General features: G+C 45.8%; 1 protein-coding gene across 1 annotated transcript; it reads right to left on the reverse strand.

Moving 5' to 3' along the window:
- Window positions 1-4,785: 4,785 nt before the first annotated feature.
- GRP (gastrin releasing peptide) lies at window positions 4,786-16,267 on the reverse strand. Its single transcript, XM_033424966.2, has 3 exons — window positions 16,061-16,267; window positions 9,920-10,162; window positions 4,786-5,133 (listed from the first exon to the last, which is right to left on the reverse strand). The coding sequence occupies exons 1-3, from the start codon at window positions 16,197-16,199 to the stop codon at window positions 5,105-5,107; spliced, it is 411 nt and encodes a 136-aa protein (XP_033280857.2). The 5' UTR covers window positions 16,200-16,267; the 3' UTR covers window positions 4,786-5,104.
- Between the last annotated feature and the right edge of the window lie 314 nt (window positions 16,268-16,581).

The raw sequence follows: 16,581 nt of genomic DNA on the forward strand, positions 1-16,581 counted from the left end.
ACATGAGCATCTGAGAATGGAATAAAACCCAGCATGTTTACACGTAATAGCCGTGACTAATGTTTGAAATTGTTATCCTGCTAGAACCAGGGTTGTGTGAGGTCACAAGAAATGAGGTTCATGCCTATTGCAGACGCTGTTGAAAGTTCCTCCCACATCCATTCCATCCTCCTTCCTTACTGAGAGAGTCTTTGCTTAGGTTCCTGACACTCCTCCCACGTGACTCAATGGATAAATCCAAATCGGTGAGGTCAGTCGTAGTGGTCTGGTTCTCTTCATTAGTGGTAGGATTAGGGCAAGCATGTGACCCAGCTGGTCACTGAGGTGTGAGGGACTTAAGGACCTCTGGGAAAGGACTTATCACTATTAATAAGGTGAAGCCTGAAAAGAAGTGGCCTTTCTTCTTCTTTTGAATTTTGTCTTGTCTGGATGTGACAGCTGGAACTCCAGCAGCCATCTTGTGACCATGAGAGAAGTCAGCTTAAGGATAAATCTGAACCCTGGTGGCAGAGTGGGAAGATGGAAAGACCCCTATCCTTGAGGATATATTTGGGTCACTGAATTAAACTGAACTCAACAATGTTGAATACTACCTCCCTCTGGAGTTCTGGTATATGAAATAATAAATCGACCTTTTATGCCAATTTGAGTTGAGGGCTTTCAGTTACGAACATCCAAAGGTATCCTAACTGGTACAGTGGTCATTCCTGAAGGTCTACAAAATAGTCTCTTTTCCATCTAGAGTCTTGTGGAATCATCCATTCATCATCCATTAATTAGTTTAATGGGTCTGATCACAGGGCAAAGAGTAGCAGAGCCATGGTTAGAACTATCATATGATCCAGCAATCCCACTTCTGGGTACCCAAAGGAAATGAAATCAGTATCTTGAAGAGATATCTGCATTCTCACGTTCATTTCAGCAGTATTCACATGGTCCTTCTGCTTTGGGAATGGCAATAGTTTATCATTGTGGGTTTCCCTTGAAGAGCTATCTCATACTCTCTGATTAAAGCAGCCTGTGGTTGAGGAAATGAATTATGTAAATCCCACATTTTACTTAGATTACTCCCTACACATCTGAGCTAGGTTAAGATGCTCTGTGGTGATCATATATCCCCAATAGGGATGGAACGGTGGGCATTGTGGGGCTAGAAATGGTACTGCACTGCTTGAAATGTCTGCTGAGTGTGTTACTGAACCTCTGATCATAAGCAAAGACTGCTAAATTACCCAGAGCAATCCACCCTGTGATGCTTAAAATAAATTAAAAGACTGTGTTTAAAAGAGCAAATTTGAAGGCAATTATTATTGCTTTCGTCCCTTTTGGATTCTTCCTCTTATTATCCCACTTCGCTGCAAGGATTCCTAAATATTGTCACGTCTTAAAAGCAATCTTCTCTCCTTGCTGTATGCACACGCCTAGGCTGTGTGCTGCAGAGAGCAGCCAACAGGCTCTTCCTTTCCCAGAATCCCAGGCTGGGTGTTAACTCTTCTCTAGAAGAGGAATGGTCAGAAATCAAAGAGGAAATTCTTTTTTGAGCACAGGGGCAGGGGACATCCGTAACCTGTGGCTGACCATATCTTTTAAACACCCTCTCTTCTTTTTGATAGGGTCTGTAGACTGAAAAAAAAAAAAAAGTGCAATGTGAAAGTTGTGAGTTAAGTTTTATTTGGGGCAAAATGAGGACTCTATCCTGGAAGACAGCCTCTCAGATGCTCTGAGGAACTGCTCCGAAGAGGTAAGCGGAGAGGACGGTATATATGTGATTTGGGTGAAGAAGGATAAGGACAATCAAGAAACATTTTGGCAGAAGGTAGCTGCTAGTCACAAGAAGGTTACTGCTGGTCACGAGGAGCAGGTGTTTCCATTAATGATTTTAGTGCTTTTATAGATGTGAGGAAATGCAAGAGCTGGGCTCATAAAAATCTTTTCCTGAAAATATCTAACTATCTAAAAACCTGTTCTTCCAGTTTTTCCCAGAGCACAGAGTGCCTCATTCCTGAACTCCTTTCAGGGTGTGTTGAAGGTCAGCGACTACAGTGGCTAGTGACCTCATCCTTGTAGAAGCACATGGCAAGTGCCAATTTTTAGTTGTCTGGTCCCACAGTTTTCGTCTCGTGTTCCCAAAGTAGAACCCTAAAAACTACATTTCCCAGCTTCCCTCACTGCTAGATACAGGCTAGCTTCCACCAATCAGACGCAGACATTCAAAACTCTGATTTGGAAGTAAGCCAAGGGCGGAAGAGAGTTTGAGGGGCATAATGCTAGGGGCACAGGTAGTGGCAGAGGCAATGGAAGAGAGTGCTAACTCCAACAGTTCTGCAGAATGCTGTAGGGGTAGCAGAGCACGTGGCAGCCATCTCGTCAACCTATCGGAGACCTGGCTTTTTTGGAGTTTTCCTTTTCTGCTTAAACAACTCAAGGTGGTTGCTATTATCTGCAGCTGAAAATTCCCTGACCCAATAAGCCCACACAGATAGGTGACGGGACTACACTTGCAAACAAGTGTTCAGGAAAGCTCTCCGTGTAGGGAAAGCTATATCTCTTTTTTTTTTTTTTTGCGGTACGCGGGCCTCTCACTGCCGTGGCGTCTCCCGCTGCGGAGCACAGGCTCCGGACACGCAGGCTCAGCGGCCATGGCTCACGGGCCCAGCCGCTCCGCGGCACGCGGGACCCTCCCGAACCGGGGCATGAACCCGTGTCCCCTGCACCGGCAGGCGGACTCTCAACCACTGCGCCACCAGGGAAGCCCGGAAAGCTATCTCTCTTAAGTAAAGGTATTCTAATAGTTTTTCTTTCTTTCTTTCTTTTTGTTTGGTGGGGGGAGGGGGCGGGTATAGTTGATTTACAATGTTGTTTGGTTTCAGGTGATTCAGCTATACGTGTACATATATCTATATTCTTTTTCAGGTTCTTTCCCCATATAGGTTATTGCAGAGTATTGCTATACAGTAGGTCCTTGTTGATTATCTATTTTATATAGAGTAGTATGTATATATTAATCCGAAACTCCTAATTTATCCCTCCCCCTCACCTTTCCCCTTTGGTAACCATAAGTTTGTTTTCTATACCTGTGAGTCTGTTTCTGTTTTGTAAATAAGTTCATTTGTATCTTTTTTTTTTTCGGCCATGCTACGCGGCTTGCGGGATCTTAGTTCTTTTACCAGGGATCGAACGCAGGCCCCCCACAGTGGAAGCGCAGGGTCCTAACCACTGGACCACCAGGGAATTCCCCATTTGTATCATTTTTAAAGATTTCACATATAAGTGATATCATATGATATTTATCTTTTTCTGACTTACTTCACTTAGTTTGATAATCTCCAGGTCCATCCATGTTGCTGCTTATGGCATTATTTCATTCTCTTTTATGGCTGAGTAATATTCCAATGTATATATGTACCACATCTTCTTTATCCATTCAAGGACAGATAAATGGATAAAGGGATTCTAGTCTTGACCAGGGCTTGGTACATAGGCGCCTGCAAGGGTCAAGGGATTCAAGTGAGCAGTTCTTGTGTCTTGGTCAGGGCACATGAGGGAAAAATGATTGCAATTGAAACACAGGATCACATCTACTCTCATGAAACAACCAAACAAGTGACTGTCTAGATGGGGTTATTCCAGAAGCATTGTCTTCCTCTCCCTACCTGAAATGCCACCCTTGGAGGAATGTCCCCTGGGTCTAGAAGGTTGTTTTCATCTTTATGAGTGTCCTACTGGAGGGTGAATCCTGGGATAGGGCTTCCCCCTCATCATCAGCTGCATGGCGGGCTTTAGTGCACTCAGCTCAGGATCGAGCTCTTGGGAAAGAGGCTCAGGGCGTCCCAAGAAGAGGAAGGCGACAGGACACTGAAAACACACCTCACATGTTTTCCCTGGTCTGGCTCTGGATAAGTTGGGAATCAATGTGATTTTAAAAGAAATTAGAACACATCACATCTTATGTGGTTCTTTGATAATCAGAACAAAGGCAAGATAAATCTCTTCACCATTTCACATGTGATTTCCCCAAATGAAGGAAATCCAAACATATGGCAAAGAAGCTTTAAAATCTGTTAATGTGTGAATGTCATGATAAAAATGGAACTGGGGAGTGTTGTGAACCGCCAGGCCGTGTTCTCTGAGAATGGAAGGGAATCTCTGGAACTGATCTTTTCCCTTTGCTGCGGAGCTGACTAAATCTGGCTCTGGGGACTACTTCTCGCTGGCTGGCAATGGAATTTTGAAGAAACAGTGCTACTTGCTAGGCTTAAATATACTGAAAGAGGGGCTCAAGATGAGGTAATAGAAAAACTGTCAAATGCTACAGAAAATCTGGTGACTTTAGGTGTTTGAATCCCAGTTCCATCTACTGTGTGACCTTGGGCAAGTCAGCTGACCTAACTCTGTTTCCTTAGCTATTAAGTGAGACGGATCATTTTCAGCTTATGATACTATTTGGAGGAGAATATCAGTACCATCAGCAAAATACCTAGTCATGGTAAGGGCTGAAGAGATGGGAATTATTATGGCATGAAGAAGGCCAGCGTCTATGTTCAACCTAGCCCATCCGACTGGGTAACGATAAAGCAAGTCTGAGCTTCTAGTAAGTGGCATCTATAAAGGCTCTAAGTCACTACAAGGAATCAGTAAGTGGCTTTCAGAGAGCAAAGCTAAAAATTCAGCCTGCTTTCATCAATGAGCACACAAGTTCACTGTCAACTTGTTTGTTAATCTCAGTATTAATCACTGTCCTCTCATTTGGAATTGAAATAAGAAAACTACCTGCCTTTTGGACAATATGTTTAAGCTTTTATTGTGAATGGGAGCAAGGACTGGAATCTAATAGACAAATAGCCCAGATGTAAAGAACATTAATTGGAACACTCTTTATGGACAATTATTCACAGCACACAAGTTCAAACCAGAAGATGCTGCTTGAAAATCATGACTTTAGTCAAAGTTGAAAGATACAAGAATAGTTAAGTATTTTGCATAAAGGAAACTTGATGACCCAGTAGAACTGATGCCCATAGGACGTAGTCTCTTGAGGGTTTTGTTTTGCTTCTTTGAGGGAGGCCACCGTTGTCAGTATCAGTTCAGCTGGGGGTTCCTTCCTTCACGCTGAGAACCTGGAGAGTCCACCAACTTAAAAAATATTAGAAAGAGTTAAGCGAACGTAGTTAGTGATGCCAAAGTCTAATGCTAAAAGGAAATCCATCCCAATAAACCATCAGTATCACTTGGGAGACTGGTAGAAAGGTAGATTCCTAGGTCTACCCCAGACCTACAGAACTGGAAGCTCTGGGGATGGGACCCAGCCATCTGTGCTCTCACAAGTCCTCCAGATGACTCTGAGCACGTTAATGCTTGAGAACAACAGCTGTCCCCCGAGAGAAGTTAACTTCCTCCTTTTGGGGAGCCACTATATTTTCGGGTCTTTTTGTTATATTAGCTTAACTTGTGTTCTGATATGACTACATATGTGTATATATATATATATATGTATATATATATGTTTTTTAAAGAAAACCTTATTTTTTTAAATTTCTTTTATTGAAGCATAGTTGATTTACAATGTTGCGTTAATTTCTGCTGTCTAGCAAAGTGATTCAATTATACATGTACATACATTCTTTTTCATATTCTTTTCCTCTGTAGTTTATCAGAGGTTATTGAATATAGTTCCCTGTACTGTACAGTAGGACCTATTCTATGTATAATAGTTTGCATCTGCTAATCCCAAACTCCCAATTCATCCCTCCCCGACCCCCTCCCCATCTTGGCAACCACAAGTCTGTTCTCTATGTCTGCGAGTCTGTTTCTGTTTCGTAAGTTCATTTACACAGGTGTAGTTTGACCAAAGTTGGCAATTACATGTATTATCCCCAGGAATTTGTTACTAAAGTAGCAGCTGGGTAGGGAGACTGCTAAGGAATGTGGGATCTTAATTGTTACTTTGCTTCTTTGGCAATGCCTCATCCCACAAATCAAAGCTAGTTTATGAACTACACAATTCAGTATTATAAACCCATGACTGTAAACGGTAGTCGTGTGGGCAACTTGGGAGGAGGAGGCAGTCGGGGTTTCTGCCAGTCCTAAATGCATTGTGGTTGGCTTGTTGTGGCTTCTGTTCAAATTAACTAAGACTGAAGGAAGAATGAGTAGCTCTACTTTTTATTTTTTTGCGGTACGCGGGCCTCTCACTGCTGTGGCCTCTCCCGTTGCGGAGCACAGGCTCCGGACGCGCAGGCTCAGCGGCCATGGCTCATGGGCCCAGCCGCTCCGCGGCATGTGGGATCCTCCCGGACCGGGGCACGAACCCGTGTCCCCTGCATCGGCAGGTGGACTCTCAACCACTGCGCCACCAGGGAAGCCCAAGTAGCTCTGCTTTTAAAACACTTCTTTGTTCCCATATAGCACCCTTTACCCTCTGAGATGAGAAAACACTTTTCATCCAGTTGAAAGCTTATTACACTTTCCAAGATTCTCTGGCAATTCAGGTTCCCCAACGTCCAGACCAGCCATTTGTTTCTAATAAAGGAATTACTGAGATTCTCAGATCAGTTATTATCTGCTCTGTGGCTCCATTGTTTTGACCAGGTGATAATGAAGCCAGGGCCTGGGGTTCAATTCCCACACAGACCAATTAGCTTCATTTTTCTCCAGGAGCCCAGGCTGCACTATTAAGGGTCTCCAGGCTGCCTGAAGGTGCTGCCATACGGCCTCTCCCGTTGCGGAGCACAGGCTCCGGACGCACAGGCTCGGCGGCCGTGGCTCACGGGCCCAGCCGCTCCGCGGCATGCGGGATCCTCCCGGACCGGGGCACGAACCCGTGTCCCCTGCATCGGCAGGTGGACTCTCAACCACTGCGCCACCAGGGAAGCCCCATGACTCTTTTTGAATTATGGTTTTCTCAGGGTATATGCCCAGCAGTAGAACTGCTGGGTCATATGGTAGTTCTATTTTTAGTTTTTTCAGGAACCTCCATACTGTTCTTCATAGTGGCTGTATCAAGTTACATTCCCACCAGAGGGTTCCCTTTTCTCCACACCCTCTCCAGCATTTATTGTGTGTAGATTGAAGCTGGCCATTGTGACTGGGAGGCACTGTTTCTGAGGTGGGAGCCAGCAGAGTGAAGCTGGCCCCCGCCTTCATAGAAACAGGGTAATCAGAGCTTTTTGGTTACTCTTGACCATATGTTGCTTTCCCTATATTTGGAGCTTCTGTTGGAGCATTTCACATATTAATAAATAGAACCTTTCTATTCTCTGTACTGATCTGATGGGACAGTGGGATCTCTCCCTTAAAAGTGAGAGCAAATTTGTACATTTACGTCCTTTCCGTAACACCCCCAGCAATGCATTCCCCAGTTCCCTTTCCTCATGCTCGCCAAATAAGAGAAAAAATCCTAGGCTTCAAAAAACAATGAACTGGGTCCCAACTACAAAAGGAACCCAGAGGCTAACCTCAACCTTCACTGAAACTCAGGACAGTCCACAGCCGCATCCAGGATTATGGATCAGGGCCTGGAGCTGAGCTGAGCACTGTTCCATGTTCTAGAAACCATAGGGTAAAAGTTCCATTAGCTTTTGTGAGAAGGGTAAAGTTAAAAGATGTAGGTTCACCTTGAAAATGGTTGGCCATAACTGTTGCTAAAAACTTCCTGTTTGTGTGACATAGTAGTCTAGATTCAGTGCACACTTACATGAACCTTTTCTGAATCAAGTAAATATCTTTGTCATCAAAATGTAGGAAGATGCTCAGTTTCTAACTACAGCTCTGGGAGATTTGGCCACAGGACTTGATGTTTTGTTACTAAAACGGGAGAGGGGAGTATAGGTGGATAGTTTTTTAAGTTTAAGAAAAGTCCTCAGCCTCTGAAAATCCCTGCTGCTAGTTCTTTTTTTTTTTTTTTTTGCGGTACGCGGGTCTCTCACTGTTGTGGCCTCTCCCGTTGTGGAGCACAGGCTCCGGACGCGCAGGCCCAGCAGCCGTGGCTCACGGGCCCAGCTGCTCCGCGGCATGTGGGATCTTCCCGGACCGGGGCACAAACCCATGTCCCCTGCATCGGCCGGCGGACTCTCAACCGCTGCGCCACCAGGGGAGCCCCATTTCAGTGTTTGGCCAAGAATAGGCCAGGCCAGCCGGGGCTCAAGAAGTCAATCACAAATTCCGAGAGCCTTTAGAACCATGTGATCTATTCACAGACAAGGGTGTGGACAAGAGAATTAGTCATTCAGGGCTCTGTACAAAGTTGATACTTATTTCTGTATTGCTTGATTGAATCCTGATTTTCTCTCTGAATAAAGGCTACCAGAGACTTTCTCTCTAGGTGCTTAATGCAACAAAGGAACTTTTTTTTGCTCTGCATTTAGCACAGAGAATCCACAGTAGACCGAAGAGTGGTGACACATAAAGCCTCCCTCTGGAGAAACCATCCGAGGCTTGGCCACGCCAGCCCTGAGCCTCTGTTAAGGGGTCATCAATCAGAGTTACCCACCATGAAAGAGGGACATGGTGAACTCTCCAAGGTCTGTGAGTGAAACACAATATTATTTATTGGCAGAAACATCGAGAGGGAAAGCTGCACTGCATCCTGCATCCTTCATATTTAAAATCAATGAGGACCATTCCCAGAAGATGCCTCACATGGCAGTGGACTGGCCAAGGCAGACAGCACGGGCTTTTCCCTTGAAAAGCTGCACGACTGGTCTCAGTTTCCTCACCTCTAAAATGGAGAGAATAATAGAATCTTCCTGAATCTTTCTCCTAAGACTGCTGTGAGCATTACCCGAGGAAATGGATGAAGGTAAGGTGTTTCACCCAGTACTTGGATTATAAAAAATACTCACTAAAACTAGCAGTTGTTATTATTAGGAGTATTATAATGATTATTTTTGCCTTTTATCATAAATTTCATGGAAACTTCTTAAAAGTTAATGAGAATCACATCATTTTCAGTTGCCTTGCTTTCTTCCTATAAATTTTATTCTCTTCTATCTCATTTACTGTCTTTGTATCTAAACAATGCCAATTTGTTATAATTCTTTTCCCCTGTCCTCTATAAAATCATATGCTGAACAGATCAGTTGACCTGAGATATTTTCACCAAGTTTTGAAATATTAGGATGAGACCCGAACTAGGTAATCTTGGAACAAATATGAAGGAGTACTATTTTGCATCAAAAGTAGCAAACAGGAATGCTCTCTTCCAAAAGCTTCTGTGAATAGGCCCTTCCACTAGTGTTCATCAAAAATAAACATATCTGGCTTCCCTGGTGGCGCAGTGGTTGAGAATCTGCCTGCCAATGCAGGGCACACGGGTTCGAGCCCTGGTTTGGGAAAATCCCACATGCCGCAGAGCAACTAAGCCGGTGCACCACAGCTACTGAGCCTGCGCGTCTGGAGCCTGTGCTCCGCAACAAGAGAGGCCACGACAGTGAGAGGCCCGCGCACCGCGATGAAGAGTGGCCCCCCTTCACCGCTACTAGAGAAAGCCCTCGCACAGAAACGAAGACCCAACACAGCCAAAAATAAATAAATGAATAAATAAATTTAAAAAAACCATATCTATAGATCCACAGGGATCAACTCAATCTATGGCCTCACTATCAAAATATTTTGGAAGGGTCTGGTAGGCTAAAAAATCCTATCAATGCACAATTGCTAACAAAACTCCTAAATTGGAGTTTGATGTGTTAAGAGGAAAAATAATTTATGATGTTGAAAAGAAAAGCTAGCATGAGGATTGGCCACTCATTTTCTGAGTGTGTACTGATGTCAGCCCGATGTAGTTGCTGTGAAGTCTTACCTCTGGACAGTTTTATTCTTCCCTGCTCAAACCTCCCCTCCTTCCAACTCTCCCCAAACACCTCCTACCTCCCCGACCCCTCCTCACCCCACTCCCGCTTCCCCAGTATGTTCATTATACCTTTGAGCCTTGATCCCACGTCTTTAAAGTTGCTGCTGCCCTCTGGATCCCAGGTAGACTGGCGAATGCCCAGGGGCTCCCGTTGAGGTGGCTGATGGCTTCTGGTCCCCTTTGCTTCTAGGAGGCTTAGCAACTTCCTTGTAGCTTCCTGCCACCGAATGTACTCCCTCAGCTGCTCCTTCAGGCTCCCTCCCTCATAAACATACAGGGACTCTCCTGTGCTCTTTTTTCCCATTAAATGTCCTGTTCAAAAACAAAAACAATACATAGCCAATATTTTATAATAACTGTAAATGGAGTATAACCTTTAAAAATTATGAATCACCATGTTGTACACCTGTAACTTATATAATTTTGTATGTCAATTATACTTCAATTTAAAAAAAATTCAATGCCACATTCATAAAGAAATAAAACAAGCATATACTCTGGTTCAAAAAAACCCCAACAAAAACAGAATGCCACAAATTTAACCCAGGGTAATGAATGAACAAGAAATTAAAAAGGGCACCAATTGTGTTTGTGCTGCTTTCTCCTAAATGTGGGATAAATAGCATTTTATTGACATTATTAGGAGATAGTTCATAAACAACTGACAGATTTTGATTCCTGCTCAGAACGCCTAATGAATGGACAGAATTCAGAACTGCAGCTCAGAAGCCCTGGGTCTGGTCCCAGCCCCTCTGCTAACTAGCCAGGTGACCTCTCTCAAGTCATTTAGCATCCCGAACCTTCAATTTTATCAACAATAAAATGAACATGTTGGACCAGATGACATCGAAAGAACCTTCCATATCTAAAATTCTATCACCATTTCTGTGTGCACCGAATTCTATTCCCAGCTGAATGATGGCGTTCGAAAATCTACCCCAGTCAATCTTGAATTGTTCCTGAAAAGAAAAGTCTCCGTGCTTTTCTTTGTGTGATTAAAAAGGTGTTGCTCAGACTTCCCTGGTAGAGCAGTGGTTAAGAATCCGCCTGCCAATGCAGGGAACACGGGTTCGAGCCCTGGTCCAGGAAGATCCCACATGCCGTGGAGCAACTAAGCCTGTGCACCACAACTGCTCTAGAGCCCACGAGCCACAACTACTGAGCCCACATGCCACAACTACTGAAGCCTGAGCGCCTAGAGCCTGTGCTCCACAGCAAGAGAAGCCACCGCAGTGAGAAGCCCGAGCATCACAACGAAGAGTAGCCCCCGCTCGCGGCAGCTAGAGAAAGCCCGTGCGCAGCAACAAAGACCCAACGCAGCCAAAAATAAATTAATTAATTAAAATAAATAAATTAAAAGGTGTTGCTTTCCTCTTACCTGTAATACAAACGTAGCAAAGGAATTTTTCATTTAAACTTTCTTAGAATTTTAGCTGAGACTGAACCTAGAAATTGCACCTAGAAATTGTACCTAGAAATTACAGTTTGTAATGAAATACAGGTTGAAGACAAGTATTGGCCAACACTTTTCAGCCATATAAATGCAGAATTTTCTCTTGGAGGTCTAAAATGGTCACCAAAGTTTATCATTAGCTCCAGAGATGAGCTTTTGCCATATAAACAAATAAAAGTTGCTGTGCAGGAGGCCAAACCACTAAAAACATGGAAATTCATGTATGCAAATGGGGATAGCCTTAGGGTCAGAAGGGTATGGTATTGAAGGTCTGTATTCTTTACATTTTAGCCCATTGCTTGAATATACTCACATTATCTTATTTACTTCAGTTGATTTTCTCCATTTCTCTGTAATTGGGTTTTATAGCACTTTCAAATTTCTAACACTAGTAAAACTATGGTGCTTTTGATTTAAAGCTCACAAGGAAAGAGCTCTCTGTGGCTCCAGTGTTGACTGGCATTAGAAGTATGTAAGGCAAGCATCATGAAAATAGTACGTGGCAGACCTCAGTAACTGCAAATGGAAGGAGGCCCCTTCCCAGTTGTTCTGTCCACCAAGAGAGAAGCCCTCACAGTAACTGTATTGCTTGTGTATGTATTTACAGTTCACAGGATGTTTAAATGCAGATTATTTCATTTGATCCACACTGTACTAACTTTGATGAAAATGAGACTGGCCAAAAGTCACATACATACAAGTAAAGATTCTGGGATTAAAATCAGCTCACAGTCCAGACTCTATGATATTGTACTGCTTTGAAGTGTCTTTGAACTTCCTAAGGATATAAGGCAGTTAGAAATCATTCTGGGGTCTGGAAATAAGGATAAGGTCTGCCAAAGCTTTCTAATATTATCAAAAGGAATGGAGATCATATATCACTAGGTCATGACTCAGTTATGCAACTCAGAAAAATTAATTCTGTGTGTACTGGGGAGCCAGAAAATGAGGTTTTCCTGCATTGCAGTGTGAGCTTTGCCAAGTCACTTAGGACCTGACGCTGCACACAATTTTAAGAGTCTATTAAGGACACTGTCCCAACTGAAGCATTGGAATCTTGAAAAACTGGCTCCTCACTTATCTGCTTGGTGAACTTGGTACCCAGATATCTACTAAATAACTTTGCATTTAGCCATCACAATGATTATGTTCCACAACCTCCCAGGAAGTAGCAAATCATTTGGCTTAGAAATATGGAGGAAATCGAATCATGATAATGGGAAAGTGGGATTAGAATCTGATGCTCCCAGTAATAACCTCAGTTGCTCTTGTCCTCGGTCATTGTCTATCATCTGGTTAGGATGCTGGAAATGAGAAAGGCGTTATTGGCAATGAAGCAGAGGGATGATAGGGATGTTTTTACAAATAACTTCATTTTTGTCATGCTTGAAGAATTCTGTGACTTTTCTACAATGAAACGCTAAAATGGGCCTCCATTCTGTGGGTGATTTAACATAGATCTTTGGGACCTTGTACTGAATTTCAGTATTTGCATATTTGGTGGATGGGTGTTCAGACTCCCTCCCCTAGACCACAGATGTTTTTCTTTTTTCTAAGGAAAGTGCGCCATCTAGAACGTCCCAGGGAAGCACACGTTCCCTGGGTCCTAATGCACTTCTTAGCTAGCTAACGTCAACCAAATAATCGTCTCCATGGCAACGTGGACGCTATGCCCACTTCCATCTCTTCTCCCATCATCATTTGTTATGTATCCATATAATAATAATGGAGATCAAAAGATAGGCACTTGAAAAAATAAAACCTTGCCAGGCGTAGGGGGGAAGCTTTTGTCCTCTTTAATCACTTAAAAATACCACTAAAATGGCAGGTTTGCAACAGAAAAGAATTTTCTTGAGCTCCATACTTGAAGATTATCCTAACTTCAGAAAACATCCATTAAGACAGAAAGTGTTGAGTATTAAGAGCTAGTTTTTCTGGAGTGATACTTCAGCTGTATTTCACAGTAGCTCGGGTAGCACAATCATGTAACACCATTCTGCAGCTGAACACTGGTGCTCAGCATTCAACCCTCCACGGCACGCTCCACATCAGAGTTAGAACCACGACCAGAAACATTTCTTGGGTGCACAGGGGATAGTTACCAGTGTTAGTGTTGACCTATATTTTCATGGCACACAAAACATTTCCATGAACATCGAGACAGATAAGAATTGGTTACGTTTTCAGTCTGAACTTGTTTTTCCATGGCCACATCACATTTCTCTCAGCTGGAAGAAGCAATTCACTTAACAAACCTGCAAATTTGTGCTAACAGCTTCTTCACAGACAACAATATGTAGCTTTCGTTTGCATTAATTAAAACTAACCTTAATTAAAACTAACCTCCATGTCTTCAGTGACTGAGGAGGACAGGAATTTACTTAGGGCAGAAACCTCAATTTAAAATCTAACATGGCATTCATGCTTATGAATGCTCGCATTCCAACAGAGGGCATGTCCACCCAAAGCAAACTTGTGCCACTGCAATGTCATCTTAAATCTAAATGCAATTTTCGATGTCACCTCCCTCTTTCCCTTGTTCTTCATCAACTCTGCACAGTCAAGGGAGAAAAAGGAAAAAGAGTGTGTTCGAGAACAAATAAGAGAATAAGACAATTTAGGGGTGTCACTGGTCAGTACACTTTGGGGCTGGGAATGCCCAAGTACCACCATGAAGGGTGATGAAATGGCCGACACCTGAAAGACCTGGGGACTGATGTGCTCTGGAATCACGTTGGCTTGCATCAGAAATACCATGATTATAGCTTCCCAGCTAACTCTCTTGTCCTGCGTTTAGCCTGCAAGGGTTACATTAACAATAAGTCTTTTTAGGGCTTCCCTTGTGGCGCAGTGGTTGAGAGTCCGCCTGCCGATGCAGGGGACACGGGTTCGTGCCCCGGTCCCGGAGGATCCCCCGTGCCGCGGAGCGGCTGGGCCCGTGAGCCATGGCCGCTGAGCCTGCGCGTCCGGAGCCTGTGCTCCGCAAGGGGAGAGGCCACAATAGTGAGAGGCCCGCGTACCACAAAAAAAAAAAAAATATATATATATATATGTGTATATATATATATATATACATATATATATATATTTAGTACAAAAACATGGATGAGCAAAAGAGGCTGGAAGTCTGGAAGTTTCATTCCACCTTCCCAGCCCACTGGCTGCTGGCCGCACTGGACAATGGCCACTTGATCTAAACTCCCAGGAGCCCTTTTTAAGCATCGATTCCATTCTAGGTTTGGCTTCTTTAACATCTTCTAAGTATCCTTCTCTCTGGAAGTGCAAGGGTTTTCACCCATCCCAACCCTTCCTCTCTATACCAGGCTCCTGGGTTCCGGGTGTCCCTCAAAGATGACAAATACTTTCATTCCTGGGGTTGCCAAGACTTGGCAAATGATTCTTTCAGTAATAATGAAAACTACTCTATCGCAACCCAGAGCGCTCCATTTCTCTGAGGGAAACCTACACAGCGCACAGGAGCTGAGGACGCGCAGTTCTAGCTTCACCCCGTCTTCTAAATTCATCCTAGTCTTCACCCCGAGAGCCTGTAAATCCTCTGAGAGTTGAATTAGCAAGTATCTTTACAACACACCCTCCCCTACTTCTAAGTAGATGACTAAGGAAATCGTGAAACGCACACGCACACGTACACACACACACACACACACACACACACACACACCGCCTTAAATCTCTCTAGGGACCGACCGGCTTCCCGGGAAAGGCTAGGGCTGCTGTAGATGGCTGTGTGGGGAGCTGTCTGAGGAAGTCGAACGCTTGGCAACATTTGCTAGAGGCTCTGCTCGGCGCGGCCGAGAGCCCCGGGGTGACGCTGGAGCAGCGAGAAGCAGCGGGGCCGCTACCTGCCTCCCAGCTGCGGGGAAGCAAGCGGGTGCGCGCTCCGCGGCCCGAGACCCGGTCCAAGCCGCTGCGGTTCCGGGGGGCCGGGACGAGAGAACCTCCAAGCCCGTGCCTGGAAAGCAGGACTTGTAGGCAGGGGAAAGAGGGAAGGAGCTAGGGGAGAGCGTGAGGTTTCGGGTCAAGAGAGGCGGAGAAAAGCGAGGACTTCGGGGACAGAGACCCGGGATCAGCGTGGAGACCACGTGTGATTCCCGGAGCACCGAGCCTGCCGGATGGAAGGAGGGAGGGTTGGGCAAAAGGGCAGGGAAAAGAAAATCGCTGCAAGGCAAAGAAGGACTGAGGAAATTCAGGCGAGCCCCAAATAGAGGTGGGATTCAGGCGCTGATTGCCAAACAGATTTGAAACCCAGGGTGGGCGCTGCGCCCTGTGTCCCACACCTGTGGCTTTGTCGGGGGTAAAGGCGCAGCCGCCAGGCTGGACCAGGGCTCCGAGACGCGCTCGGGGACCCAGCTCCCCAAAATTGTTCAGGGAGAGAACCGTGCCAGACAGGGTTGTGATTAGACGGATAAAAGGAGGTGCTGGGAGATGCGGAGGGAGGGTGATCTCCGTGTACGGCTGGGATTTTGGAGAGCTGCGCGCTGGCTCGGGTGTCCTGCGGGGGAGGGAAGAGAGCGGGAAAGGACCGAGGGACCAGCCGGAGGCTGCCGAGGGACCGACGGCTTCCCGGGATACTGAAGGGCAGGGTGGAGTTTTGGGAGAACGGGGTTGGCGTCTGAGTGGAAAGGTCGGAGCAAAACCCAGCCCCCAACGCAGAGCCGCAGAAAAGCTGAGAGATGGGGAGACTGGCCCCCTCGGCTGGCTGGTCCCGCCAGGACTAGAGCGCGCCGGACACTCACCCACCGCCCAGTGGTTGCCGCGCGGGTACATCTTGGCCAGCAGGGTCCCTCCGCCCGCCGACACCGGGGCGGCCGGTCCCCGGGGCGCCTGGCAGAGGACCAGAGCCAGCAGGACGAGCGGGAAGTCGCGGCCGCGCATGGTCCCGGCGGGAAGCCCTCGGAGCGCCGCGGCGAGACTGGGCGGAGAGTGCGCTTCCACTGCAGAGGAGAGACGGGAGGACCGGGACCTCAGAGGAGCGCCGCCGCCGCCGCCGCCAGCGCCGCTGCTGCAGCCTCCACGACGCCCCGACTTTATATGCAAGCCCGGGCGGGGGCGCAGGGGGATCCTCCACCGCCGACCCCAGCGCTCTGACGTCTCCCTGGAGCGAGCCGGAGCGCTGGGACAACGGTCTCCGAAAATCATTCATCTTCCTGCCGAGCGATGAACAGGCTGAGCGTACATTGTCCCCTCTCTCTCTCCCTCGTAGCCCCGTCCGCCTTCCCCAGCCTGGGTTAGTTCTTCCTATCCTCGACGCCTTCGC

This window comes from Orcinus orca, chromosome 15, assembly GCF_937001465.1.
Source record: "Orcinus orca chromosome 15, mOrcOrc1.1, whole genome shotgun sequence".
Classification (NCBI taxonomy): domain Eukaryota; kingdom Metazoa; phylum Chordata; class Mammalia; order Artiodactyla; family Delphinidae; genus Orcinus; species Orcinus orca.